Source organism: Eutrigla gurnardus, assembly GCF_963514095.1.
Source record: "Eutrigla gurnardus genome assembly, chromosome: 3".
Taxonomy (NCBI): Eukaryota; Metazoa; Chordata; class Actinopteri; order Perciformes; family Triglidae; genus Eutrigla; species Eutrigla gurnardus.
The window spans coordinates 5,016,008-5,042,500 of record NC_139917.1 but is presented as its reverse complement, the minus strand read 5'-3'; the positions used below and the strand labels follow the sequence as shown (position 1 = coordinate 5,042,500).

The 26,493-nt window shown below is 44.6% G+C and overlaps 2 protein-coding genes across 3 annotated transcripts; both read right to left on the bottom strand.

Annotated features, from left to right (window-relative positions):
* Positions 1 to 2,320: 2,320 nt before the first annotated feature.
* Positions 2,321 to 9,339, bottom strand: adisspa (adipose secreted signaling protein a). 2 transcript variants are annotated; one of them, XM_084005448.1, is made up of 6 exons: positions 9,246 to 9,339; positions 8,292 to 8,355; positions 6,713 to 6,849; positions 6,450 to 6,603; positions 4,438 to 4,563; positions 2,321 to 3,987 (listed from the first exon to the last, which is right to left on the bottom strand). In XM_084005448.1, exons 2-6 carry the CDS (start codon positions 8,308 to 8,310, stop codon positions 3,893 to 3,895), a joined length of 531 nt encoding a protein of 176 aa, XP_083861574.1. In that variant the 5' UTR covers positions 8,311 to 8,355; positions 9,246 to 9,339; the 3' UTR covers positions 2,321 to 3,892. The 2 variants fall into 2 exon arrangements, with proteins under 2 accessions (XP_083861574.1, XP_083861575.1); XM_084005449.1 differs by having other exon boundaries at positions 4,438 to 4,560; positions 9,246 to 9,338.
* Positions 9,340 to 12,634: 3,295 nt separating this feature from the next.
* On the bottom strand, positions 12,635 to 26,091 carry tesk1a (testis associated actin remodelling kinase 1a). The gene is made up of 10 exons (XM_084002152.1): positions 25,515 to 26,091; positions 19,289 to 19,410; positions 19,146 to 19,194; positions 18,807 to 18,953; positions 17,682 to 17,764; positions 17,234 to 17,324; positions 16,035 to 16,118; positions 15,311 to 15,397; positions 15,080 to 15,173; positions 12,635 to 14,929 (listed from the first exon to the last, which is right to left on the bottom strand). The coding sequence occupies exons 1-10, from the start codon at positions 25,719 to 25,721 to the stop codon at positions 13,725 to 13,727; spliced, it is 2,169 nt and encodes a 722-aa protein (XP_083858278.1). The 5' UTR covers positions 25,722 to 26,091; the 3' UTR covers positions 12,635 to 13,724.
* Between the last annotated feature and the right edge of the window lie 402 nt (positions 26,092 to 26,493).

Here is a 26,493-nt window from a genome sequence, read left to right as displayed (position 1 = left end):
TGTCAAGCGATCCTAACGACCTAGAACCCCTTACCCCAAATCACCTCTTGCACCTTAAGGCGAAACCGATTATGCCACCAGGACTTTTCCAGAAGGCTGACCTGTACTCAAGGAGGAGATGGAGACAGGTACAGTACCTGGCGGATCTTTTCTGGCGAAGATGGATCAGAGAATATCTCCCAAATCTTCAGCAGAGGAGCAAGTGGCAGCACCCTAAACGGAGCCTCCACCAAAACGACCTTGTCATCATAGTGGACTACACGGCACCGAGGAACTCCTGGCTTCTGGGCCGGGTTGTAAAGACACTTCCAGGGTCCAAAGGGCTTGTGCGGAGCGTCTTGGTGAGGACCAAGAACAGTATCTTACAGAGACCCATCGACAAGCTTTGCCTGCTCGTAGAGGCAGTGGATTGATTGGTTGGTAAAGAGCTAGTAACCTCTGGCTCTACAAAACATACACAAATACAACATACAACACATACCTAATATCTACACCCCCCTGAACTCATACATCCCACATACATATGGAACTCTGACCCTGATCATATTGTCCTATGGACGAAGAATCACGAGGTGTTATGGTCTATGAAATGCACATTGTGAATTGTGAAATGTATCTACAAAAACCCAGCCTGAGTTTGTTTCCTTTTGGCTTTTTTGTATGTTTGTTTAGTAATTGTGCTGCTCTAGCATCCACAATTAGGGGCCGGTATGTTAGGGCCAAAATGAATCTGGGTTTAAATTTAGTTGCTAAATCTAAAATATACTTTGTTTATTACTTTGCTTTTAGATATTCTGCGTTATTATATGGACTGATATGAGGTCAGAAGAGTATTTTGTTTGGGCTTCTCCTCCCCCCTCCTCTCTTGTGTCAGAGCTGCTGCCTGCAGTGATTTGAGTTGATTAATGACACCTGTGGAGGGATGAACGGATGAACAGACACTTGTGAGTTGTGAGAGTGGGAAGCAGGACAGTTTTTTGACTGCACAGGGCAGATTGCAGAAAGTTATTTCCATTGTTTTATTTTTACTAGTTTATTCTGATCGAAGTGTTTTGTTTGTTATCAATAAATCGGATCAAGTGACTCTGGATCTGCGACTGCCTTTTGTGTTTGGACTGCGTGTTTTTAACCCGCTCAGTGGCGGCTGCTTATTGGAAAAAGGCCGCAACAAATACATTTTACCAACAATACTTTGACTGGTAAACAAAATCTATATCAACTAGACAAGATGATTTTTTTTATCCTGGTGAATAAGATTCCATCATTGTAAGCAATTATGTGCAGAAGGATGATGCTCATGGTCAGTCAGATCACATGAATGCAGTCGTTGGTTATATACAAATCAAACACTGAACTGGCCTTACATGGATATTGCAAAGTGAAGTATGTATAATGACAGTCTCACTTTTGTATATCATGTTTCTGTCCAAGTATTCATTTAAGATCTTTAAAGATGTAACTTCCTTTGCTTTAATTTAGGTTTGTTATATTCCACTTTAACCTCATACCTTTTAAAGGTAGCACTAAAGAAGCATTTAAAGCTGTAAATGTTCCTTTATTTTTACCTCCATGATGTTACAAACAATTAGAGTCCACCGGACGCACCATAACACATGAGAGACACCTGTGTATACACATTAACCATAATTCAACAGGAACGAGACCTTGCATACAAGTAGAGGACACTTTATTGTCAATAGATTAACAGACAAATGGTATGGTCCTGATGGACCTACGGTCACCACCAGAGGAGGCCACGTCCTTAATCAACAATGTCAGAACAAACAGGAAGTATATTCAGAATTCCTGTTTGGGCATCAATGTGTCTTTAGATTCTAACAGCTGCAGTAAACACTCATGTTGGAAGGAGACAGTGTTGTATGAAGCTTACTGGGGTGAAACAATTGTGATTTATCTGACTAATATTGTAATTTCAATTTCAATTATTGTCAATAAATAAACTTCTATTACAAAATAAACCTGACTAGTGATCTATAAACTAAAACTGACCATTTTATCATGCAATTCTAGTAACAGTAACATTAAACATAGTTTAACATAGGGGTGCCCATACTTATGCAACATTTATTTCTTTACGATACATTATTCATTCACAAAGAAAATTGGTGTCCTAAAAGGTAGGATTTTTCCTCATTTGTTTAATCAAGGCATTAAGATCAATTCACAAAAGATGATTTTTTATTCCTCTTTAGCATAACTTAGGCAAAAAAAACAACAAAGAAGAAAATTGATCATTAAAACACCACCTTTCCTCTCTCTCTTTATGTACATATTACTAGACGCATTGCTCAGCTTGGAAGGAGCAGCTTGATGCTCCAGGTCGAGTCTCAAAGTCGAACTCTCATCACTCATTACTGATTATTGCCTGGCATTAGCATACCAGAGGACTGAGGTGGGAGGGGGGGGGGGCTGTTGTTATGGCCTAAAAAGCATTGCATCTTTGTTGGATTTTGATCAAAGGGATCCAACTTAGCATTTTTTGTCGCTATTGAGCGGTGTATGAGTAATAACTTGTGGGTGTCTGTTGATTTGTCTTGTGGTCGAAGTATGAAATTGTTCTCTTATTCACTGCAATTTTCACGTACCTGAGTGGGGAGTTCTGATCAGACAGAATTGGAAAACCAATATTCTATGGCCTGATCTATAACAGATTTGACACAAAATGTAAACAGATAAACGACTTCAGATCTGAAGGCATGTGATAATTGAAATGCATGATTAGAGTAGTATGACTAGTATGATATTTTCGAAATTCGAAATACAATAGGGCTTCGCGGACCGACATTGTCAGCGCTCGGGCCCTAATAAATACATAAATAAAATAATAATAAAGGTTCCAGTCAAAGATCTGCTCAGATTCTGTTCTGCACCAAAATCATATTTCATGGTTTAAAGTTTAGACGACACTTTCCGCTTTAGAGAGATGATACATTAACATTATTTGAATAGTATCGTGCTGTATAATACTTGTAATGCAATCCCCATAATACACAAGTGAAATGTCAGTTCAAATACATAGTGTGGCTACTTAGAAATACAGGAGTAACATCCCATCATGTCACCTGATAGTAAAGGGTGGTGTCAAGTGGCTCTTGCTGCAAACGGTGCCTCCATAGCTGCCGTCACTAAAGGTGAATCGAATTCACTTCTACAATGAGACTAGTATTGGTGCAATAATAAAGTGCAATCATATATTTATTCATTTGAGTGCCGGATTACTGTCCCTCCATCTGCAGAGGCTGATAGCTATGTACACTGGGTAAGAGCTGTTCAAACTTCACGGCTGCTTGGATGTTTATCAGGTCAGAATGGAAAAGACATCTTTATTCCTACGTAATGAACACCGAACATCAAAAACACCAGCGTACACTTCAATAAAGTACATAAAACATAACATAATGTCATATTCATCAGCTCAATCAAACAAGATCAGAATATATCGGAAAAATATAAATGACATCGTATGATCAAAACGATATTGTTTTATTCTGTGGACAAAATGATTAATCTTCAGAGAACATGTTTAGGTTCGTCCTCTTGATTCTGACCTCTGGGTGTCTGAAGAGTGAAAATACCTTTCTCTCTGGAGCTCATCTGATGATGAACATGGATATTTGGAGGTCTAGTGTGTTTTTTAAGAGCCGTCCTGCCATGGAGCTTATCGGCTGCTTGTTCCTTATGTGTAAATAAAGATGCGTTTCCCTTTTGTTCAGTGTGTCCTGACAAAGATCCAAGCAAGATGAATGAACAGCGGCGTGGAGTTGTGTGCAGGCGGTTCCTCTATGATGCTGTGCTGATAGAATAATGAGTGTAATTAATCCCTCTCAGGTCTAAAGAAGATACATATACATAATGGGTGTGTCTCTCTTCATCATATCCTCTCACTGCTGTGCTTCCTGCGGACGTGTTTCTGAGCATCCAGACACCTCACCCCCTCCAGCAGCATGGGGGTCCCGTGATGTGGGTCTGTTAGAGGAAGAGACAGGGATGAGGGGATAACACTCGTCAGGATCAGTCAGAGCTCAAGAGGACCTATTCTAATAATAATACATTTGATTTAAAGGTGCCTTTCTGAACACTCAAGGTCATCTTATAGTTTAAAAACAGCTATTCTTCTCTTTCTTTCAGTGAGTTTACAGTTTGTTGTTCATATAAAACGTCTTCAGAGAGTCAAAGCTTATAGTCAAGGTCCAAAGGGCGTTCCTCTTTTTGTTTTGCCTTCGTTTACAGATGGCAGATCGCAAAACTAAAATCAAGCGTGCTAGACTTCCTGACAGGACATCGCAAGGGCGTCCCAGACGTTGTGTCGCTTATTGTCCACAATGACTCATTACGCAGTATAAAACCAGTGATTTTCACCCACAATGATGGTTCCCGAGTGTGTGTGTGTGTGTGCGTGTGTGTGTGTGTACATACCGATGACCTTGGCCTGGAACCTGACCTTCAGACTGCTCCCTTTTCTCCCTCTGGTTACCAGAGTGATCTCCTCCTGCAGGACCCCCTCCTGGTGAGTTCTGTACTCACACGTTACCTTTACTCCTCCTTTAAGACATGGACAAACACATTTACTCCCTACCTCTTTTACTTTATGTAACCTGTTTAATTTAAATGGAGGGAAAACTAAGACCAAACCATCATGATAGACAAGGACCAAACCATCATGGTAGACAAGGACCAAACCATCATGGTAGACAAGGAACAAACCATCATGGTAAACATGGACCAAACCATCATGATAGACAAGGACCAAACCATCATGATAGACAAGGAACAAACCATCATGGTAAACATGGACCAAACCATCATGATAGACAAGGACTAAACCATCATGGTAGACAAGGAACAAACCATCATGGTAAACATGGACCAAACCATCATGGTAAACATGGACCAAACCATCATGATAGACAAGGACCAAACCATCATGATAGACAAGGACCAAACCATCATGGTAAACATGGACCAAACCATCATGATAGACAAGTACCAAACCATCATGATAGACAAGGACCAAACCATCATGATAGACAAGGAACAAACCATCATGGTAAACATGGACCAAACCATCATGATAGACAAGTACCAAACCATCATGGTAGACAAGGACCAAACCATCATGGTAGACAAGGACCAAACCATCATGATAGACAAGGACCAAACCATCATGGTAGACAAGGACCAAACCATCATGATAGACAAGGACCAAACCATCATGGTAGACAAGGACCAAACCATCATGATAGACAAGGACCAAACCATCATGGTAGACAAGGACCAAACCATCATGATAGACAAGGACCAAACCATCATGGTAAACATGGACCAAACCATCATGATAGACAAGGACCAAACTATCATGGTAGACAAGGAACAAACCATCATGATAGACAAGGACCAAACCATCATGGTAAACATGGACCAAACCATCATGGTAGACAAGGACCAAACCATCATGGTAGACAAGGACCAAACCATCATGGTAAACATGGACCAAACCATCATGATAGACAAGTACCAAACCATCATGATAGACAAGGACCAAACCATCATGATAGACAAGGAACAAACCATCATGATAGACAAGGACCAAACCATCATGGTAGACAAGGACCAAACCATCATGATAGACAAGGACCAAACCATCATGGTAAACATGGACCAAACCATCATGGTAGACAAGGACCAAACCATCATGGTAGACAAGGACCAAACCATCATGGTAGACATGGACCAAACCATCATGCTAGACAAGGACCAAACCATCATGATAGACAAGGACCAAACCATCATGATAGACAAGGACCAAACCATCATGGTAAACATGGATCAAACCATCATGATAGACAAGGACCAAACCATCATTATAGACAAGGACCAAACCATCATGATAGACAAGGAACAAACCATCATGGTAAACATGGACCAAACCATCATTATAGACAAGGACCAAACCATCATGATAGACAAGGACCAAACCATCATTATAGACAAGGACCAAACCATCATGGTAGACAAGGACCAAACCATCATTATAGACAAGGACCAAACCATCATGATAGACAAGGACCAAACCATCATGGTAAACATGGACCAAACCATCATTATAGACAAGGACCAAACCATCATGATAGACAAGGACCAAACAATCATGATAGACAAGGACCAAACCATCATGGTAGACAAGGACCAAACCATCATGGTAAACATGGACCAAACCATCATGATAGACAAGGACCAAACCATCATGATAGACAAGGACCAAACCATCATGGTAGACGAAGGGGCAGACAACCAAACAGTGAGGTTTCCTCAACCATCCATCCACACATCCATTAATGCATAGTCCCTTAAATGACCTTCAGATTTTTTTTCCTGACACAGATCCTGCACCATAACATGGTGATCATCGTTTGCATGCCTGGACTTACCCTCCAGTGTGGAGTTAATACAATGGACCCGGAGGTTGGGGAACCTCCGAGTTGGAGAAGAAGAAGGAAGACAGGAGAGCTCTTTGCCCAGAGTCGGGACATCTGGGACAGTAAAGACAATCTCATAACAGTGGTGGCACTTCAGGAAACCAGCCTGGACGACAGAGCAGAGGCAGAGAGAGAAGCAGAAATGAAATGATCATTTATAGCTGCATGCGTATGCCGGACCGTGATACAGCCCCTCTGATTCCACATGGACACACCTTGACCAAGTAGCTGCCATCCTTCTCTAGGATGGCAGTGAGAGTACAGAGGTTTGACTCGCCATCTCTCCTTGTGGGAGAGCCGGGGGGCTCGTCATCGTCAGGGAAACGCACCCCACCAGCCTTCGACGTGGAGCCTGGTGACGGAGTGAAATTTTAAAGCATCTAGCAAACAAGCATGATGGGACCTATGTCACCAAATGCCAAAATAGTAATGTTTGTTTTTTAATAAATGCTTAATAACATAAAAAGGGAAAACATCTGGATACATTAATAGCATGCCTCTATGTCCAACTCGACAACAGCACTGCGACTGGTCTATAGTAGTTGTAGACCAGTCACAGTGCTGTTGTCCTGTAGACCAGGAAAACAGATGCCTCCGTGCAGAGGTGTTATTTTCTTGTTTAAAAACAGTGGCAAGCGTTACAGGAAGGTAGAACAGTCAGCCATTAAAACACATTCCTTGGTTTAGTCTCATGCTATGTTCATACCAAGTGCTTTTTGTGTGGCACTATCACATGTAATGTCAATGCAAAGACGCAAATAGATGTTGATGGAGCAGCTACAATGTTAGCATAGCCTAGCACCCATAACTCCATTCAGAAAACAAGCATTTTAAAAGGTATTAGCTTGTTGTCTTGCAGACAGACCTAACAAAGCATGACTTCACACTTTTCACTGATCACCATCATTATGTTATTTCAGCATCATTTTGATCTGGTTATTGCTATTAAATCACAAATAGTTTATTTTGGGTTCATCCAGTAAACCAGCTGAATGCTGAAATTAATATTTAAATGCGTTTGTTTTTTCTAAACGTGTTGTCTAACATTAGCAAATCTCTCCCTATTCACCTTGGCCTACCCGCATAATGCTTTTGTCACATGAAGTCTGATAAACAATAACGTTTTCTGAATCACAATCTCACTATCAGAAATAGCCGCCAGCGGCGCGCACGTGGAGATAACCACTCGACCTGCGCCTCCATCGGCTTATTCATCTGGAAGGAGACCAACAGCAGGATGTAGGCTATGTGAGAAAGTGAAATTAGAGCTGATGGTGAGACGAGGAGGGCGTAGCCATGGCAACAGGGACACAGCGTCCCCAGGAGAACGGCAATGTGGTTGTTTTACTTTCTTAATTATTACTAATCTAGAAAGCTGTCAGCTGTTGGTAATTCGACATATTTATTGATAGTGTTTTTGGAACGCCCTCTAGTGGACAGGAAGTAAAACAACACATTGCTGATGAATGGCATTGGCAACGTATAAGCCTGTGTTGTGTAGTTAATATTAATAGGCTGAATTTTAGCATTAAAAATGTGAATATAATTTGAATATTGAAACAGAAAAGAATACTTTCTCTCATAAATGTTCATTTTCAGTGCTTGCCTTTAATTTGCCAAAAAGGACTGGAGCCATCAAATGCAGAGCATGTAAATAGTTGTTCCCTCTTTTCCCCTGTGTCATCATCACTGAAGTGTTTGTGAGGCTAACTACAACTACACAGACATCAAATAACTGTATGACGGCCAAGCACTCCCACACACACACACAAACGTGGACAACGGCCGACTTACCTTTTCGTCCCGTTGCCATGGTAACGTGGTTAAGAATCAGGACAATCCCAGAGAGATGTCATCACTGACCACCAGAGAATGAGGACAAACACGGACAGAGAGAGAAGCAGGGAGACATGCTGATAAGAACTGGAGCGGTCGAGTCCGAGGTCTTCCTCATGTCCTTCATCAGAGACGTTCGATCCTTCACGGCCTTATCTGCCCTACACTTTACGTCTACATTCAATCAGTAAAGCAAAGCATGCTCACATGTAAATAAAAGGCATGGCTTGTGCACAGCATTTCAGTTTTGTTAAAAGAAGCAAGCTTATGACCGAAAGGTTCCGGTTCCTTCCCTTGCACGGAGCTGCAACGTCATTTCCTGAGTCTCCAGAGGTGTAATGATTAGCTCACCACTTTCTCCAGCTCTGATTGGTTGATGGATGGATGTCATGATGTTACGTGATTTAACAACAGGGGGGTCCCCGCCAGAAGCTGCTGCTATTTGGGGGTCCTTGGCATGGCCACGTTGAGGAAACCCTGGGTTACATGACGGGATCTTTACAGTATAGTGAATGAGCCATTGTGTTGCTCCATATACATCCTCATGCATTAGTCTGGACTAAACCCTGAAGGTCCTCAAGTCCTTGACACGCCCCAGGCAGAATCACACACAGTAAAATGTCTGACTAGTCTGTACCGGCGGAGAGGGAAACATATACTTTTTAGACACTATGATAAAAATGACATTACCCTTGTGACCCTAGAGTCAGGGACCTGAGGATGACGTCTGATTTATGGAGAGAGAGAGAGAGAGAGAGAGAGAGAGAGAGAGAGAGAGAGAGAGAGAGAACAACACCCGCTTACAGTGAACGAGAATCGCTCCTCCTGAACGGGGAGGACATGCTGCCTCCAGAGCGGCCGTCACGCTGCTCTGCTGCGGGAAGAGAACTCAGTCACACGGTGAATACGTACCGCTTCGGGAGGTCCGCTGGACGGTAGAGGAGCCTTCTAGCAGCGGTCACAGACACCCAAACATCTGCCTGCTGGATGGGAGGCTGCTGCCGCCTGTACGGAAAGAGAGCGTGCTCAAACCGGATTCGCGCGCGCCGCGCACACGCGTGCCTCCACGGCGGCCACGCGCAGCTAGCAGGTACATTGTGAATACAGTGAAGCAGTAAAAACAAATGCAATTGTTGAAAGTTATCGGCTCGTTAGTATGGAAGCCCATTTCCGCCGCTGTCAGAAAAATTAGAAGCTTTCTAATGAGGTACCAACTAGTTATTTTGAAATACTAAGTCATTATTTTGAGATAAGTCATTATTTTGAGATACTTAGTCATTCTTTGAGATAGGAAGTCATTATTTTGAGAAAGTTTCTCTTTTTTCTGACAGTAGCAGAAAGGGGCTTCCATACCTTTGAAATGAACTGCTCCTCACCTGTTAAGTACTGTAGACTTAGGCCCAATCTCAATGTCCTCATCACGGCCTCACAGCCTTTGATCCATGTCCCCGTTAAGTCCTTCAGGGTTCAGGTCTGTCCCACTGTCAGATCATCAGGTCCATGAGGACTCATGTGCAGACTTTTTGAGCCCTTTATGCCCACTTTACGTAAGACAGCATCGATGCATAGGTTACATACATTGTTTATTAATCAAGCAGTTATTTTAATTTAGCTTATTGAAGCCATTTAACTAAAACAAGAAAGTACATTACTTGACAATGAGGTCTGGTCTGGGATGATAAGAGCCTGGAAGACATTCAGATCAGGGTGTAAAACGTGAAATACAGCCTCTCGCACTCAACCAGGTTACCATTTACCAGGTCACCTCAGTTCAGTCCCTCATGGTTCAGGGTTTAAGGCTTTAGGGGGACTGGGATCAGGCGGCAGCAGCAGGAGGCGGAGACTAAAAGCTGCGGTCCAGACAGACAACGAATCTACAGGAAGTCATGGAAACTGTTACATCCTGTGGATGCGATCTTCAGGCTACCTGTAGTTTGCAACCACGTTCGGGTTTATACATAAATAAAAAATATACACACATTTGGATGTATTTATATTTGTTTGTAAATATATGTGGAAATGTGTATCTGACGTACTCTCATTTCTTTTTTTTATGTCTACCTGGTAAAGTATGCTGTAACTACTTGTTTTGATGAGTGCTATATCAGACTGATCTCATGAAGTGGCGTATGTATGACACGCCAACTCGTATGCCATTATGGCGTGTTATCACTACGCACAATCGCCTTTTCGCGTGTTTATCAACGCCGAACCCTAACCCTAAAGGGCGTTTACATACATGTGGATGTGATGGGTCGTTTCGCTCAGAACGTACACATACACGCGGATAGCTCGAATTGCGTACAGATAACACGCCACAGGAAGTGACGTGTATATTTACGAAAAGTCATGATGCCACGTTGGCTATATAAATAGTAGATGGTGGGGGTGTGATGGTGGAGGAGGGCAGAGAGGTAGGGAGGGGGCATGGTTGTTGAAGGTGATGAGTAGTATTTGTCTGGGGGGGAGTTGGAAACACTGGGCTGTTTTTAAGAATGGAGAGTCTGCTAGTTTCTCAACATAAGCAAACCTGAAGCCTCTAAACCTGAAATGATATTGATCCTTATTTCTAATGTAAACCATTTCCACACATGGTGCAGTGGCATGGTCATGTCTAATTGTAATGTACTCCACCCCCACCATATCTTCAGGTCAAGTGTTAAAAGATGACATCACAAAGGGTTATGCACAACCATATTTGTTTATTACCAGATTATTGCACGCGGGTTTCTAGCTGGAGAGAACAGAACATGGAAATGAAGCGAGAACCGTGGTTTAACATCCGAAATGACAGGATCAAAGTTATTCTGCGACTATCGGTCACGCTACCCTTCGCTCAAAAGCACATACACACACAGTGTGTGGAACGATCTGTACAATAAATATGCATACCAGCTTCACGTACCACTTTTAAGTTACAACAGTGTCATCAAAATGCACATGTACACACAAGAGATGCATGGGGGAGACGAAAGGTGTGTGTGCACTTCCCAGGAGAGCTTCCTGAACCCAAGTTGCTGCCCTGTGGTGCTCCGTGGGAGAGGATACATGGAGACGGAAATATGAGGAAAATAAAGAGAGTTGGAGTTTTATTGTGGTTTTAGTGCGTGTCATTAGTTGCGCACACACACACGCACGCGCACACACACACACACACACACACACACACACACACGCACACACACACAGGAAACACCAGTAGCACATATTTAAATAAAGCAGGTTTAGTAAAAGTCTGGTGTTTTTCCTCAAAGTGCTGCAAACTCAAGTGCAAAAATAAAGAATGTACATGACAAGCTCAGGAAGTTTATTTCTTAAAGGCGCAAAATACGACATTCAGAGCATGAAGGCATCATCAACAACTGCCATCTATCAAAGAAATCGAGGAGTAAAGTTTACCTGAGCAGAGAGAGAAGACGCTCTCCCTCTGTGTGTGTGTTGCGCTTGCTTGCAGTGCACGGCGTTTACAATGATGTCCTGACCGACCGCGTCACCATGGAAGCGTGGCACTGATAGCTCTGTTAGCTCATTTGCCATAGTTTGTGCTGTTAGCACCATAAGCTACGAGCCATCGGCTCAGGCACTGCCATGCTGAGAGCCAATAAAAATGCTCCTAATCTCATATGATGCACCTTTAAATTTCCCCAGAGCGTGCACGTGCGCACACACACACACACACACACACACACAGTCGACTGCTATAAAAATGTAGGAAGTAAATCATCTTCATCAATTTTTAAATATTGCCACTGTAGCTACCGTTAACAATGAAATAGATTAAAAAGCAGTGTTTTGACATGTGGTCATGGAGCTGCTGCCACGCTGTGCGTTACTGTTCGCTCCATAGAAAACCAGTAGTGTTTTCATCAGTAGTGAGCCTGCAGAGGGACATATTCCTCCTAAACGCCTCCCCATGAAAGAAGGGACACTGAATTACAAAATGTTTTCCCCCACGTTATCTAAAAGTACTGTACATATTGAAGGAGAATCCTGGTTTCATTGACTTACTTTTGCAGTTCGGGCCATCGTTTATATCCGTACTGATCGAAGTAATTGCTGAGAACTGTGAACACGGTGACGGGCCTAGAATACCCAGAAATCTGGGGCAATCGGTGGCGCAGTGGTTAGGGCAGCCGCCCCATGTACAGAGGCTCAACGTCCTCGATGCGGCGATCCCGGTTTCGACTCCCGGCCCGGGATCAGTTTCCCGCAATGTCTTCTACCCCTCTCTCTCCGTTTCCACACTGTCTATATAAAATAATAAAAGACTTGAATGGCGCTCTAGCCAAAAAAAAAAATCTTTAGAATACCCAGAAATCTGACGGGGGCCACAAACACATGCAGTCATACCACCACTTTATTCAGTGTCCGTCATCATTTTACTGTCCTCCCACATCAGCTGGACTCACCTCCGGCTTCTTTTTAACTGCCATGTGTTCACAGATCTCAGCAAGTTCCTTTGAGAGCACAACGTTATAATTAGTGATGAAACCTCGAGTATACTATGTATGTATAATGAGACTTGACTGTTCAAGTTCAGTTTACAGCCTGCTCAGCCCACGCGTTCTTCGCTGTCACACTGACTTGTGTTTAGACCTCCAGCCCACCAGGGGGCTCTGTGATTCAAAGTCTATTACCTTTTGCTGTAACCCAGAATTCACATCACATCTCAGATGTCAGGGCAGGATTCTCAGTGTTAGCATAGTAAGCTTGCTAAGCTCGTCCGCTAATGTTCAGTGCCGGTGCCAAAGTTCAAACCCAAATCCACCTACAGCAGCCGAATGGAGAGGCTAAGTCCCGCCCCTTCCTGTGTCCACTGTAAGGGCCTTATTCCAATAAAAACATGAATGGGAGTCAACGGAGAGACAAATAATATGTACAGTACTTCATTCAGTGTCCCTGCTATTTGAAAGAGAGGCGTGGCCTAATAAAAACATCACATGTGGGATTCATGGTACAATTCAAACATGATCAGAAAGTCACTTGTCTCTCCGTTGAGTAGCGTAGATATTTATTCAGAAATAAGGTCAAATGTGGAGCATAGGAAGGGGCGGGACATCCTATAGAGACAGAGCCCCGCCCACAGCAGAGGGAAAACAATCTATCGCTCGCTGGCAAGCAACAGGAAAAGGCCTAAAAGCTGCTGTATGATGGGATGCACCAACAACAGGGAGACAGACGTTTCTACAAGCTGCCAAACAGAAAATGAAGGACGCTCGTTGTAGCTGCACCCCTGATAGCTCTAAAATGATCGGCATGCTGAAACGTTAACCTTGTAGCTCGCTACAGGCATGTTGTTAGCGGTTCAGCCCTTGGTTGCATATCGCGGCGCTCATTGTTTTCCCCTGTGGTGGGCGTGGTTTCCACAGTATGATGCCTTGCACTCCATCTCTATGTCTGGGCCTCCGGCAGGGACCGTCCCGGCTCACACGGCAGTGACGGCCCCCCCACTACGAGTCCGTTTGTGCTGCGACACAGGAGAGCTTTGGTTGCTGCGGCAGCTGCCGTTGATGAGGAAGCAACACCAGTTATGGTACCGTTTAGGTTCCGGTAGGGTCGCTGCCGTGGCAACGAAGCCCTTCGGCGGGCGGCAGGCACAGCAGCTGAACCCCGGAGGCACACAGAGGGAAAACTCAGACCCACCAGACAGCAGCCTGGGCAGGAAATGACCTCATCCTGCTCAGAGGGGCCGCTAGGGTCCGAGGACTGTACCTGGGCTCCATTGTAACCATTAGACCGCCCTCCTCCACCCCACTGCACCTGCTGGCCAATCACAAGGGCTGAGCCATTGTTGTTGTCCAGTCGTGGCAGAGCAGGCAAGGAGGGCGGGCCATTGGAGATGGGAAGTCGCCAGCCATTGGTCTGAAGAGAGGAGGAGGACGTGGAGGTGAGCAGGGGTGTTCCACGTGTGGAGTCCATGATTCCGTCTGCTGGCTCAGGAGACTTGGTACAGTCCATGGGTTCTGTGAGACAAACCCCCTCCTCTTCCTCCACCTCCTCCAGTCGCTCCAGAGACACCATCTCCAGCTCCACAGTTAGACCTGAATGCTCTCCCGTCCCATCGTCCTCCTTTAACAACGCTCTCGTCTCAGCTATCGCCGCGTGTTCCTCCAGCAACCTTTCCTCCGCCTTCTTCCTCATGTCCTCCTCCACATCCTCCGCCGTCCCTCTTCTGAGTGTCACTCTGACATCCTCCTCCTTTTGCTCCTCCGTGTCCCGTGGCAAGGCTACAGTCCGGCTGAGCTCTGGAGTACAGGGGAGCGACTGGCACCTCCTGGGAAGTCCTCGCCTCCCCGGCATCCCTCTGAGGAGGTGGGGGGAGGAACATGGGTCTCGGAGCGCCGGGAGGGTGAAGGTCAGGGAGATGACAGACTTGCTCGGTGTGTCCAAGAGTTTACACCGTCCCCCATTCAGGTCCTGTCTGAGAGAGAAGGGGTTGACCCGTGCAGGGGTCCCGAGAAGAGGAGGGGTCAGGGTCGCCGGGGGCAACATGTCCGACTGGCTCCTCGCCAAGCCTTGGCGTTTCTGGCTGTAGTCACCTGGGTGACAAGGAGAGCTGCGGCGCCTGTACGGGCTGACGTCTGCCACCACCGGCTCTGAGCGGACAAGGAGGGAGAAAGACACCGAAGGGACGAGAACATTTTAGTTTATACATTGAAAAATAACACCTGCACTCAAAGAAAGATCACAGTATTCAGCCACTGCTGTAAAAAATGTAATTATATTGAATGAAGGCTGCTTTTTACCGAGTGCAATGGGCTTCTCTGGCTCCTCCTCTCTCTCCATGCCCTCCAGTGTGACGACGATGTCAGAGAACGAGGGTCGCCTCTCTGCACTCATCTGAACACGAGGACAAGCATCATCAATCACACATTATTCAGAGAACATCTGGTCCAGCTGTCCACGTGGTGTCAGACCAGTGAAAGTGTGTGTGTGTGTGTGTGTGTGTGTGTGTGTGTGTGTGTGTGTGTACTTACATTACAGCAGGTGACAGCGAGGCTAAAGAACGCAGCTGGACAATCACCAACCATGTTCTCAAAAGCCTCCACGTCCAGACCAAAGTCCTACACACACAATGAAGACGTGTCAGATCCACGGCGCTGGTGGACCACCATCATAAATGCAGACATCATTTTAATTAATACATACATACATATTGTGAACTTATTTGTTCAGTTGCCTCTTATTTAAATGCTGTGAGTGGATTTAAGTTCCCCTGGTAAACAGCAATGCAGCGTATATGGCTAGGGCTTTTATTGTGAAAGGTAAGAACGAACATTGGAGTTATAGTTGGAGAATTTACTTACAATTTCTATTTAGAAAATAGATAGATAGAAAATATAATTCATTGTTAATTAATAAATGATGGATACAAGCAGGGATGACCCATTAGCAGACCTGGTTCTGGTACCAGTATCGGGTCAGATACTGCACTCATGGTCTGAAAAAAATGTTCACCTATTGAACAATATGCGTTATTACATTTAAATCTTATTCTTGGTATTTTCATTTCAAAGTCCTATGATTTTTTATTCTTCCTGAAAAACAAAACAGGACTTGTACATCATGACGTCCATCCATCAACCAACCAATCAGAGAAGGCAGTGAGCTAATCTTTCCAACAATCAAATCAACGTTATGTCCCGCCTCCTGTCCTGTTTCACTGGGAGAACGACCCTGGAAAACCTAAATAATACCTACCTCTGTTCTGGGTAAGAAGTCGGGATCCGCTTCGATCCGGGCGATGATCTCACACAGGATGATGCCGAACGCAAACACATCCACCTGAGCAGAGAGGAACGCATGTTACTGGTGACATCACGATTATCCTGATCATCAAAATATGCTATGAACTCTGAAAATGGCAGCAAAACATTCTGGACTGACATCACTGATAGAACACATCTTTTTTTAAGTTAAGATAATAAAAGACAAATTAAATCATATATGAATACAATTTTAAAAATATCAACATTGTGTGAGTTGTGTGTTCTTTGTGTTTTATTTTTCTGTTTTGTCGGATTATGTTTTAGTGGCAAAAGTTCCTCCAAATCACACGAAGCTCACTGTCAGCGTGGAAAACCCAAAAACACACTGATGAGTCAAAGTGTGTTCACCTGCTTGAATCCTACTTCATATGCAACGTGAAACCTTTAGGAGGCCAACGTCTTCTTCCTGCACACCAGTCATCAAACCAAACGGATGGTTTCTCGTGAAAGGATGCATCGCTCTGCCTTTCATTTCCCGTCACCAATGTAGAAACCCAGGGACGGACTTTTCACTTTGTCAATTTTTGTTGAGCAATTTGTCTTTATTTCCCCAGATTGTCTGAAGTCAGTTACTTTAACGACATGGGCTCTCATTTATGAACCAGGAATGTTTCTGACACAGAAGTGGAGGCGCTCCTTCCTCCTAATTCTTCATTCACGTTGTCCTGCCAGGGACAGTGAAAGCAACGTGTTCCTCAGGAGCACAAGTAACACTGCTGGTTTCATGTTTATGAAACGTGTGATATGAGGTGAAATTGGATGTGTGAGAGAAATCCTTATTGACATAATGTTGGTACTCATGGTGTTTGTGTGGAAGTGGCGTACGCCTCCTTCAGGGCCCGTTTTGTGAGGATGCAACAGTCCTAATGAGACCTCTGATCATTAGAGTATTTCTCCTTTGTGTTTCATTCTAGCTTTACTATCTTGATAGAGCCATTGCAATGTTTATCTGATGGCAATAACATAGTATAAAGCAGCACAAGAGAAGTGGAAGTAACATCTATCTTAACATGATCTAACAACCGAGCAAGCTAAGAGAGATGTTTTACTGCTAAATATTCAACGTTTCACGAGGAAGAGGAAGAGTGTGTTTATTTCTATATGTAGTGTTTTAAGAGTGCCCAGGTTTACCTTCTCATCGTACAGCTCTCCTCTCAGAACTTCAGGGGCCATCCAGTAGGGGGAGCCCACGATGGCCAGAGGCTGCTTCCCCACATCATCACTGTGAAGAAGACAGGCAGGCGCTCAGACACCAGCCAGTGCTGTGATTGGTGCACATTCCATTCCATCTTAATTCAGCGTGGGATGGAGACCAATGAAGTAATCCATTGACGTATACAGAGTTTAGTTAAGCACTGATCTTTGACCCGAAGCATAATGACAGATTTATACTCATTGACACTTTAACCTAAAACCACTAACAAAAGTCGTCCATTACAGTCTCTGCCAGCCGTGCACACACACAGATGAGGATGACATCAGGATGACATCAGACTGCACTGTTGACTACAGTTATTCCATGAGGGGTTAGTTATTAGACTACAGCAGATGGACAGACATCGTGGAGCCCCCCACTGACCTGTAATCGGGGATCTTCTCTGCTAGGCCGAAGTCTCCCACCACAGCAGTGAACATGCCGTTATCACAGCGAACCAGACAGTTCTGGACAGGAAAAGAGTCAAACAAATGAGTCATGAATTCAAATTTACAAAGTACAAAAGCAACATTTTCTCCCTGACCTCCAGAGGAGCCATTCACATAGTTTTAGTTTTATCTGCGTTTGTTGTGATGAACTAAATCATTGAGGAACTCTGTTTGGATGTTCCAGTCATGGCTTCACTGACTGCTGGGAATATAATAAATGTTCCACCCCAAGAACATTTGTTAACAGAGTAGATATCATTTCCTGTATTCTGATGCATTTTAACATGGTTTGATATTTTATCTGGCTTATTCTCAAAGAAATATAAGGTACATTTGTAAAGTGCTGGGCTCCTGTCAGATCTGAAAATTTGATTTGAAAATATTAAAAAGCTTAAAGATTCTATGACTATGTCAGAGAACACATAGTCATAGAATACTGTAGTCAGAGAACACTCCCCAGTAAACTACAGTTCCCCGGATTATTCCTTACATGTTATATACTTCCCATTGATGATTGACAATTGATACGTTCTAACAACGTGAGCTGAGCTTTTATTTAGAGCTAATTTCTCAAGTGACAGAAATCAACATCCTGGTAAATAACTACACTTCATATTGAGGACCAGTCAGCTGTTTTGATCAGAACGGGAACCTTTACAAGGATCAGCTGTTACACTGATATTAACTGATTCTCCACTGAACGTGAAACTGCAAATAGCACCGAGTGGACAGACAGATGTGCTGACTTTAGACAATGTAAAAGTGGGCGGGTCCAAAGTAATGATTTTAAAAAGTGAGTGGGACGTGTCCCTCCCTCACACTATGAGTACGACACCCATGGGTGGCAACACGTCATCCTTCCAGACACTTTGAAATGGGATTTCAGTGTCCAGATGTTGCAGATGTGCTGATTTATGAGGACAAAAGGTCACATTTCATTGGACGAAACTCTGGCGTGCTCCCTCCTCAGCAGCCACGGCCACAGAAACACTTCTCTACCCGTTTGTTTGAGTTTGTGTCTGTACAGCAACTGGATGCGTGTCCTTCCCGTGTGCCGTACCTTGGAGGTGAGGTCTCGGTGGAACACGCCCTTGTCGTGCAGGTACTGCAGCCCTCGGGCGATGTCCAGAGACAGACCCATCCTGACGGCCCACGACAGGTACAGATCGCTGTCCAGCAGCTGCTCCAGGTTACCGCCATTTATGTACTGCAGGGAGAAGCAGTCAGCACACACACACACACACACACACATCAGTGTGTGTCAAAGGACGCGGGTCATTTAGTACGATTAGCAAGCTGCATAACCACGGTTTTCAATGTGACACACACACACACACACAAAGAGAGAGAAAAAACATTTTGCTGCCAATAAGAAGAGAGATAGCAGTGATGGTTTTACCTCAGTCAGAGCGTGAAGTTGACCTTCATGGACACAAACCCCGAGAAACCTGAGGAGAGGGGAAGAAACGCGAGCTTTCACAATGCTGAAGAATCCTCCGCGGGTCTGACAGGCAACACAAACCCGTATCCGCTTTGACCCACCTGAGGATGTTGGGATGGCAGAGTCTGTTCATGAGCTGGACTTCTCGTAGCATGTTAGCTTTGTTGCTAGCCAGCGTGTTCATCTTCAGCGCCATCACCTGCCCCGTGATCCGATGCTGCACCTGGAGAACAAGCAGAGGAGGTTCACCGTGACACCCATCCACAAAGCAATCCAATGGGATTGTTTTTGTACCAAAGAAACCGTGAGTCAGAGTTGTGGCTGGTGAACTTCTTAACTTGAACTCGGTGGTGTTTAAAAAAAATGACTACAGGCTACTTGTGTATATTGTATATTTCAGCTTTCATAACAAGGTTGAGTTTAACTCAAGATATGCAGTAGAAGTCAGCTGTATGCAACACTCATGCCGTGTTCCAGTGTTTGTACCGAACAAAACTCCACACGTGGAAATAGAACCGTGGTTCTCATTGGGTCGTCATTAAAATAGAGCCTGGAGCACACGGCGGCACCGCAGCGACCCTCAGTCTGCTCCTCCACCTCACAATAACAGGGAGTTATGTTACTGTGCCGAAATTTACCATGAATGTGTGTGTTTATATACACAGGAAACACCAATAAGAACATATTCAAGAAAAATGGATGGTTCGTGAAGTCATGTGCAGCACTGATATAAGGTGTGTGTGTGTGTGTAATGCTGTAACTTTGTCTGCTTGTAGGATTTGTTAGCGTGGCAGGCTAACAGGAGCACTAGTTAGGTTGTAGGTCAGCTGCTGTTAATGACTTCTCTGGGTTTTCTGCCAGCTCTGGAATCAGCTGCTCTTCACTTGTTAGAGGTTTAACCTTTTAGTGGAGCGGCTAACTGCTTATTTTTGTGAGAATCTTTCAGTTGATGATACAAGCATGAAAATTGGCATGAATAGTCTTCATGGGTCACTTGACAAGAAAATTGTCCGAGACATTTGAAATTTCAAGATGGCGGCCATTTTTCAAGATGGCCACATCTTGGTGTGTGTGTCTGTGTGTGTCTTTCTGGACCTGTGTGTGTGTGTGTCTGTGTGTGTCTTTCTGGACCTGTGTGTGTGTGTGTGTGTGTGTCTTTGTGGACCTGTGTGTGTGTGTGTGTGTGTGTGTCTGGACCGGTGTGTGTGTGTGTGTGTGTGTGTGTGTGTGTGTGTGTGTGTGTGTGTGTGTGTGTGTGTGTGTGTGTGTCTGTGTGTGTGTCTTTCTGGACCTGTGTGTGTGTGTGTGTGTGTGTGTGTGTGTGTGTGTGTGTGTGTGTGTGTGTGTGTGTGTGTGTGTGTGTGTCTGGACCGGTGTGTGCGTGTGTCTGTGTGTGTGTCTTTCTGGACCTGTGTGTGTGTGTCTGTGTGTGTGTCTTTCTGGACCTGTGTGTGTGTGTCTGTGTGTGTGTCTTTCTGGACCTGTGTGTGTGTGTGTGTGTCTGGACCGGTGTGTGCTACACGACTCCCCTCAACACCTGGAGTCAGTAGCTCACATCATGAACAGTTGCCCATCATTTAAAGGACTCTACATTGCCAGACACAACAGACTTGTGGACCTCATTGCTGCTCAGATTCCCTGTGCGGCGGATGAAACACTTTCCAAACACATGACTGTACAAAATGAATGGTTTAACTCACCTGCAAACACTTTTTTAGGAATGACAAACACACCTGATATTATCATCATATCTCACAATACCAGAAATGTTAGGCTATTTGAGGTATCATGTGCATTTGATCTGTTTATGGAAGACTCTTACTATTCTAAGACTGTAAAGTATCAATCATTGATATCCACCATTGAGAATCTGGGCTACAAATGCCAGCTTATCGTGCTGGTGTTTGGTAGTCTAGGGCATGTGCATAGACTGGCAATCCGTGGACTACGCATTGGGGGGCTTTCTAGAACAACAGCCAAACAGCTAGTAAAGTACTGCTCAATTTCTTCTATCGTAGGAAGCATGTTCATCTGGAAACGGAGATGTTTCTTGTACCCCTGAAACAGTAACAATGTGCTGATGTGTTTTATCCTGTTGGATCATTCAAAATATTTGATTCTTACTGAAACCTGACTTGTAATGTGGAATCAAATAAAGTATATAAATGTGTGTGTGTGTGTGTGTGTGTGTGTGTGTGTGTGTGTGTGTGTGTGTGTGTGTGTGTGTCTGTGTGTGTGTTTCTGGACCTGTGTGTGTGTGTGTGTGTGTGTGTGTGTGTGTGTGTGTGTGTATTAATAGCGTATCACTAATAGGCTTTCTGGATTTCCCATCACTCCTCCTGATCTGTACAAATCCACGGGTCCGTTAGAGCTCTGTCCGGCAGCAGACAGCAGATCGCTACAAGCCGACACAACACCTCGTTAACAGCAAAACAACCGTAATATAAATCTCATAAACTGCTTCCAACATCAACAAGTGCAAAATGACCTGCCAACTCTTCATCAACAAACCACTACAAATCACAATTATTTTGTGCAGGATAATTGTGACATGAAATTTTCATATGGTCCTTTGTCTAGTATCTAGAACTTGTAGTCCATCATAGTTCAGCTCATTGACATTAATTAATTACATTAATGGCCAATAAAGTGACCTTGTGTGTCCTGAACCTTCTGTCCGGCTGCATCCACCTGCACGCTATCCCAGACTGAATATATAACGCTAGGATATAACAGGATGTAACGTTACTCACACTAACAACAGGTCTCTCTGTGTGTTGGGTACCAGGATGTAACGTTACTATAACAACAGGTCTCTCTGTGTGTTGGGTACCAGGATGTAACGTTACTATAACAACAGGTCTCTCTGTGTGTTGGGTACCAGGATGTAACGTTACTATAACAACAGGTCTCTCTGTGTGTTGGGTACCAGGATGTAACGTTACTATAACAACAGGTCTCTCTGTGTGTTGGGTACCAGGATGTAACGTTACTATAACAACAGGTCTCTCTGTGTGTTGGGTACCAGGATGTAACGTTACTATAACAACAGGTCTCTCTGTGTGTTGGGTACCAGGATGTAACGTTACTATAACAACAGGTCTCTCTGTGTGTTGGGTACCAGGATGTAACGTTACTATAACAACAGGTCTCTCTGTGTGTTGAGTACCAGGATGTAACGTTACTATAACAACAGGTCTCTCTGTGTGTTGGGTGCCAGGATGTAACGTTACTATAACAACAGGTCTCTCTGTGTGTTGGGTACCAGGATGTAACGTTACTAGAACAACAGGTCTCTCTGTGTGTTGGGTACCAGGATGTAACGTTACTAGAACAACAGGTCTCTCTGTGTGTTGGGTACCAGGATGTAACGTTACTCACACTAACAACAGGTCTCTCTGTGTGTTGGGTACCAGGATGTAACGTTACTCACACTAACAACAGGTCTCTCTGTGTGTTGGGTACCAGGATGTAACATTACTATAACAACAGGTCTCTCTGTGTGTTGGGTGCCAGGATGTAACGTTACTATAACAACAGGTATCTGTGTGTGTTGGGTACCAGGATGTAACGTTACTATAACAACAGGTCTCTCTGTGTGTTGGGTACCAGGATGTAACGTTACTATAACAACAGGTATCTGTGTGTGTTGGGTACCAGGATGTAACGTTACTATAACAACAGGTCTCTCTGTGTGTTGGGTACCAGGATGTAACGTTAAAATAACAACAGGTCTCTCTGTGTGTTGGGTACCAGGATGTAACGTTACTATAACAACAGGTCTCTCTGTGTGTTGGGTACCAGGATGTAACGTTACTATAACAACAGGTCTCTCTGTGTGTTGGGTACCAGGATGTAACGTTACTATAACAACAGGTATCTGTGTGTGTTGGGTACCAGGATGTAACGTTACTCACACTAACAACAGGTCTCTCTGTGTGTTGGGTACCAGGATGTAACGTTACTATAACAACAGGTCTCTCTGTGTGTTGGGTGCCAGGATGTAACGTTACTATAACAACAGGTCTCTCTGTGTGTTGGGTACCAGGATGTAACGTTACTATAACAACAGGTCTCTCTGTGTGTTGGGTACCAGGATGTAACGTTACTCACACTAACAACAGGTCTCTCTGTGTGTTGGGTACCAGGATGTAACGTTACTCACACTAACAACAGGTCTCTCTGTGTGTTGGGTACCAGGATGTAACGTTACTATAACAACAGGTCTCTCTGTGTGTTGGGTGCCAGGATGTAACGTAACTATAACAACAGGTTCTGTGTGTGTTGGGTACCAGGATGTAACGTTACTATAACAACAGGTATCTGTGTGTGTTGGGTACCAGGATGTAACGTTACTATAACAACAGGTCTCTCTGTGTGTTGGGTACCAGGATGTAACGTTAAAATAACAACAGGTCTCTCTGTGTGTTGGGTACCAGGATGTAACGTTACTATAACAACAGGTCTCTCTGTGTGTTGGGTACCAGGATGTAACGTTACTATAACAACAGGTCTCTGTGTGTGTTGGGTACCAGGATGTAACGTTAAAATAACAACAGGTCTCTCCGTGTGTTGGGTACCAGGATGTTAGGTTACTCACACTAACAACAGGTCTCTCTGTGTGTTGGGTACCAGGATGTAACGTTACTATAACAACAGGTCTCTCTGTGTGTTGGGTACCAGGATGTAACGTTACTCACACTAACAACAGGTCTCTCTGTGTGTTGGGTACCAGGATGTAACGTTAAAATAACAACAGGTCTCTCTGTGTGTTGGGTACCAGGATGTAACGTTACTATAACAACAGGTCTCTCTGTGTGTTGGGTACCAGGATGTAACGTTACTATAACAACAGGTCTCTCTGTGTGTTGGGTACCAGGATGTAACGTTACTCCCTCTAACAACAGGTCTCTCTGTGTGTTGGGTACCAGGATGTAACGTTACTCCCTCTAACAACAGGTCTCTCTGTGTGTTGGGTACCAGGATGTAACGTTACTCCCTCTAACAACAGGTCTCACTCCTTCTTTCTCTTCCCGCTGATAGAACGAGTCGCTGGATGAAACACATCAGCTGAGATAACGTTACATTAATGATGGAATGTAGCTAAGCTATCTAGCTAGCTAGCAAGATGTTGGTGTGTTGGTGATGTACCTAGCTAAGTTAAACAGGAAGCCACTGTTCCCCTGATTGAAGGTCCACTCCACATAGTGTGAAAGTGAGACCAACTACTCAGGCCTTGAATAGAACTAAATATTCAATGATGAGGATCGCTACGCACCTTATTTGTCATGTGACTTACTCACGGTATTTGCTCAAGTGGTTGATTTAAGTGGCCATTTAAATCATTTAAATCATAAGAACTGGGAGGAGCAAGTTTCATAAAACATGTGTTTGTGTTTCTGGGTTGTGTTCCAGATAAGAGCAGAGGAATGTGGGATGGATCCCATGTTGTTTGATCCTTCACCCTAAGCAAATACTCCAACTTGATTGAACGTGCTCGTGGCTGCTCGCCGCGTGGACGTTTACATTCGTACATAAAAATTAACCTCGGAGACAAGAAGAGAGGATGTCCACACAGTATTGTACTTGGTCTGGTCAGTTGGACCTGTCCTCCAATCAGCCGGGCACCTCACTCACACACACACACACACACACACACACACGCACGCACACACACACACACACACACACACAAACACACTACTAATTATTACACCACAGTCACACTGTGTGTAGCACTAATGTGGCTGATATCAGGAGGAGCCAGCAGCTCACTGGCTGAGCGTTCACAGCGCGGCCGATACCCGTCCACATAATAACATCAATACGGCGGTCCCTTACTGGTCAGACAATGGAATGAAATCACCGGAGGCCTTCAGCATGGGACCATATGAACATTTAAAACAATGCAGCAAAAGTATTCATCAGACAGACTGACAACACTCCATCTTTGTTTGCCTTCTAATAATCCCGCTGACTTTACCCATGAGCACACCAGAAACAACTCAGTCAGCACCAAAAGGTTTAACTTGAAATATTACTAGTTGATATAACAAAAGATTGATACTTGGTGCCTGTGTATCGATGCAATATTGCCACATACTTTACTGTATGGATTTCCCTTCCAGCCATATCAGACAAGCAATTTGAAATCAACCACAAGCTGAGATGAGATTGGATTACCAACCATGTAAAGTGGCCCCCAGGGGCCCCACTGCATGTCGATGGGTTGTGTTGATGGGATGATGCACAGGGGAACAGGATGTTTGAAACTGCCTGACATCACCACTGAGAAGTGGCAGCATAATCAGCGGACGGCTCACGTACCTTGAAGACCTCGGAGAAGAAGCCGGAGCCGATCTTCTCACAGAAGAAGTCGTCGATGCGGGCCAGACTGGACACGGCACTCCTCAGTGCTCGGTACGAGGACGGGCGGATCCGGTTGGGAGCGTGGATACTGTGGAGCGGCGGTTCGTCCGGGCTGCAGTGACCCTCTTCAGGGTCGCATAGGCAGCACTCAGCGTGGTAGTCCATGGTGCTGGGGGACCACCACGCTCTTCCACGGGCTTTCCCAGAGGGAAACCAAAATGTCTGTTAGACCGCAGGAGTCCTGAGACACAAGGTGTCAGAGTCTCCCAACTCCATGATCAGAAGAATCAAAGCGTCTACTGTATCATTTATCTGTTTACATTACTCCTGATCTTCAGGTTCCACTCTGGTGAAGTAGACACAAATAAAGAAACAACCCTCTCTAGATTCCTACTGGATGGAGCCGCATTTCTCACTGGTTCAGGCTCATCTCATTCAACTCATTTCAGGAGAAGGATAGTGGACCATTCCGTCCAGATTCATCCACGCTGCCGAGGAGCCCCTGAGCAACGCTCCACATTCCCACCAGCTTGTGCGTGGCTCACCCTGTCCCCTAAGGGCCCAGGAAAAATGGAAAAGTCTCACTCATGAAAGCTTCAAATCGCAGAGTGGGTGCCACAGTGGTTGTAGGAATTCCTGCAACCCCTGAACGTTGCATCTACCGTGCCAGTGCGTGAGGAGGCTCGGTTCCCTCCGTCATCCCGTTAGTTTGGAGGCTGAGATGACGGACGACACAGCTGCACGGTACCGGGAGAGGAGGGCCTAGCAGCCGGCTGCCATGGAAACGTCACTGTGGAAGTGAATATTATGGGATATTAGAGAAAACAATACACCACAACAGTGTACACACACACACACACACAGCTACGCGCTGGTTAGTGATGATGCATCCCGGCTCCTGTGAAGGCAGCCCGGGCCTGAGCTAGCTGCCTCCGGC

Coding starts and splice junctions, on each gene's coding strand:
- adisspa (XM_084005448.1), bottom strand. Junction 6,604..6,712: donor ATGGCAGCTACTTGGTCAAG/GTGTGTCCATGT, acceptor TCTGTCGTCCAG/GCTGGTTTCCTGAAGTGCCA. Junction 4,564..6,449: donor TATTAACTCCACACTGGAGG/GTAAGTCCAGGC, acceptor CATGTCTTAAAG/GAGGAGTAAAGGTAACGTGT.
- tesk1a (XM_084002152.1), bottom strand. CDS start 25,721: ATGGACTACCACGCTGAGTGCTGCCTATGCGACCCTGAAGAGGGTCAC. Junction 19,411..25,514: donor TCTTCTCCGAGGTCTTCAAG/GTACGTGAGCCG, acceptor CTTGTTCTCCAG/GTGCAGCATCGGATCACGGG. Junction 15,174..15,310: donor TCGCTGTCACCTGCTGTAAT/GTAAGTACACAC, acceptor CCTCGTGTTCAG/ATGAGTGCAGAGAGGCGACC.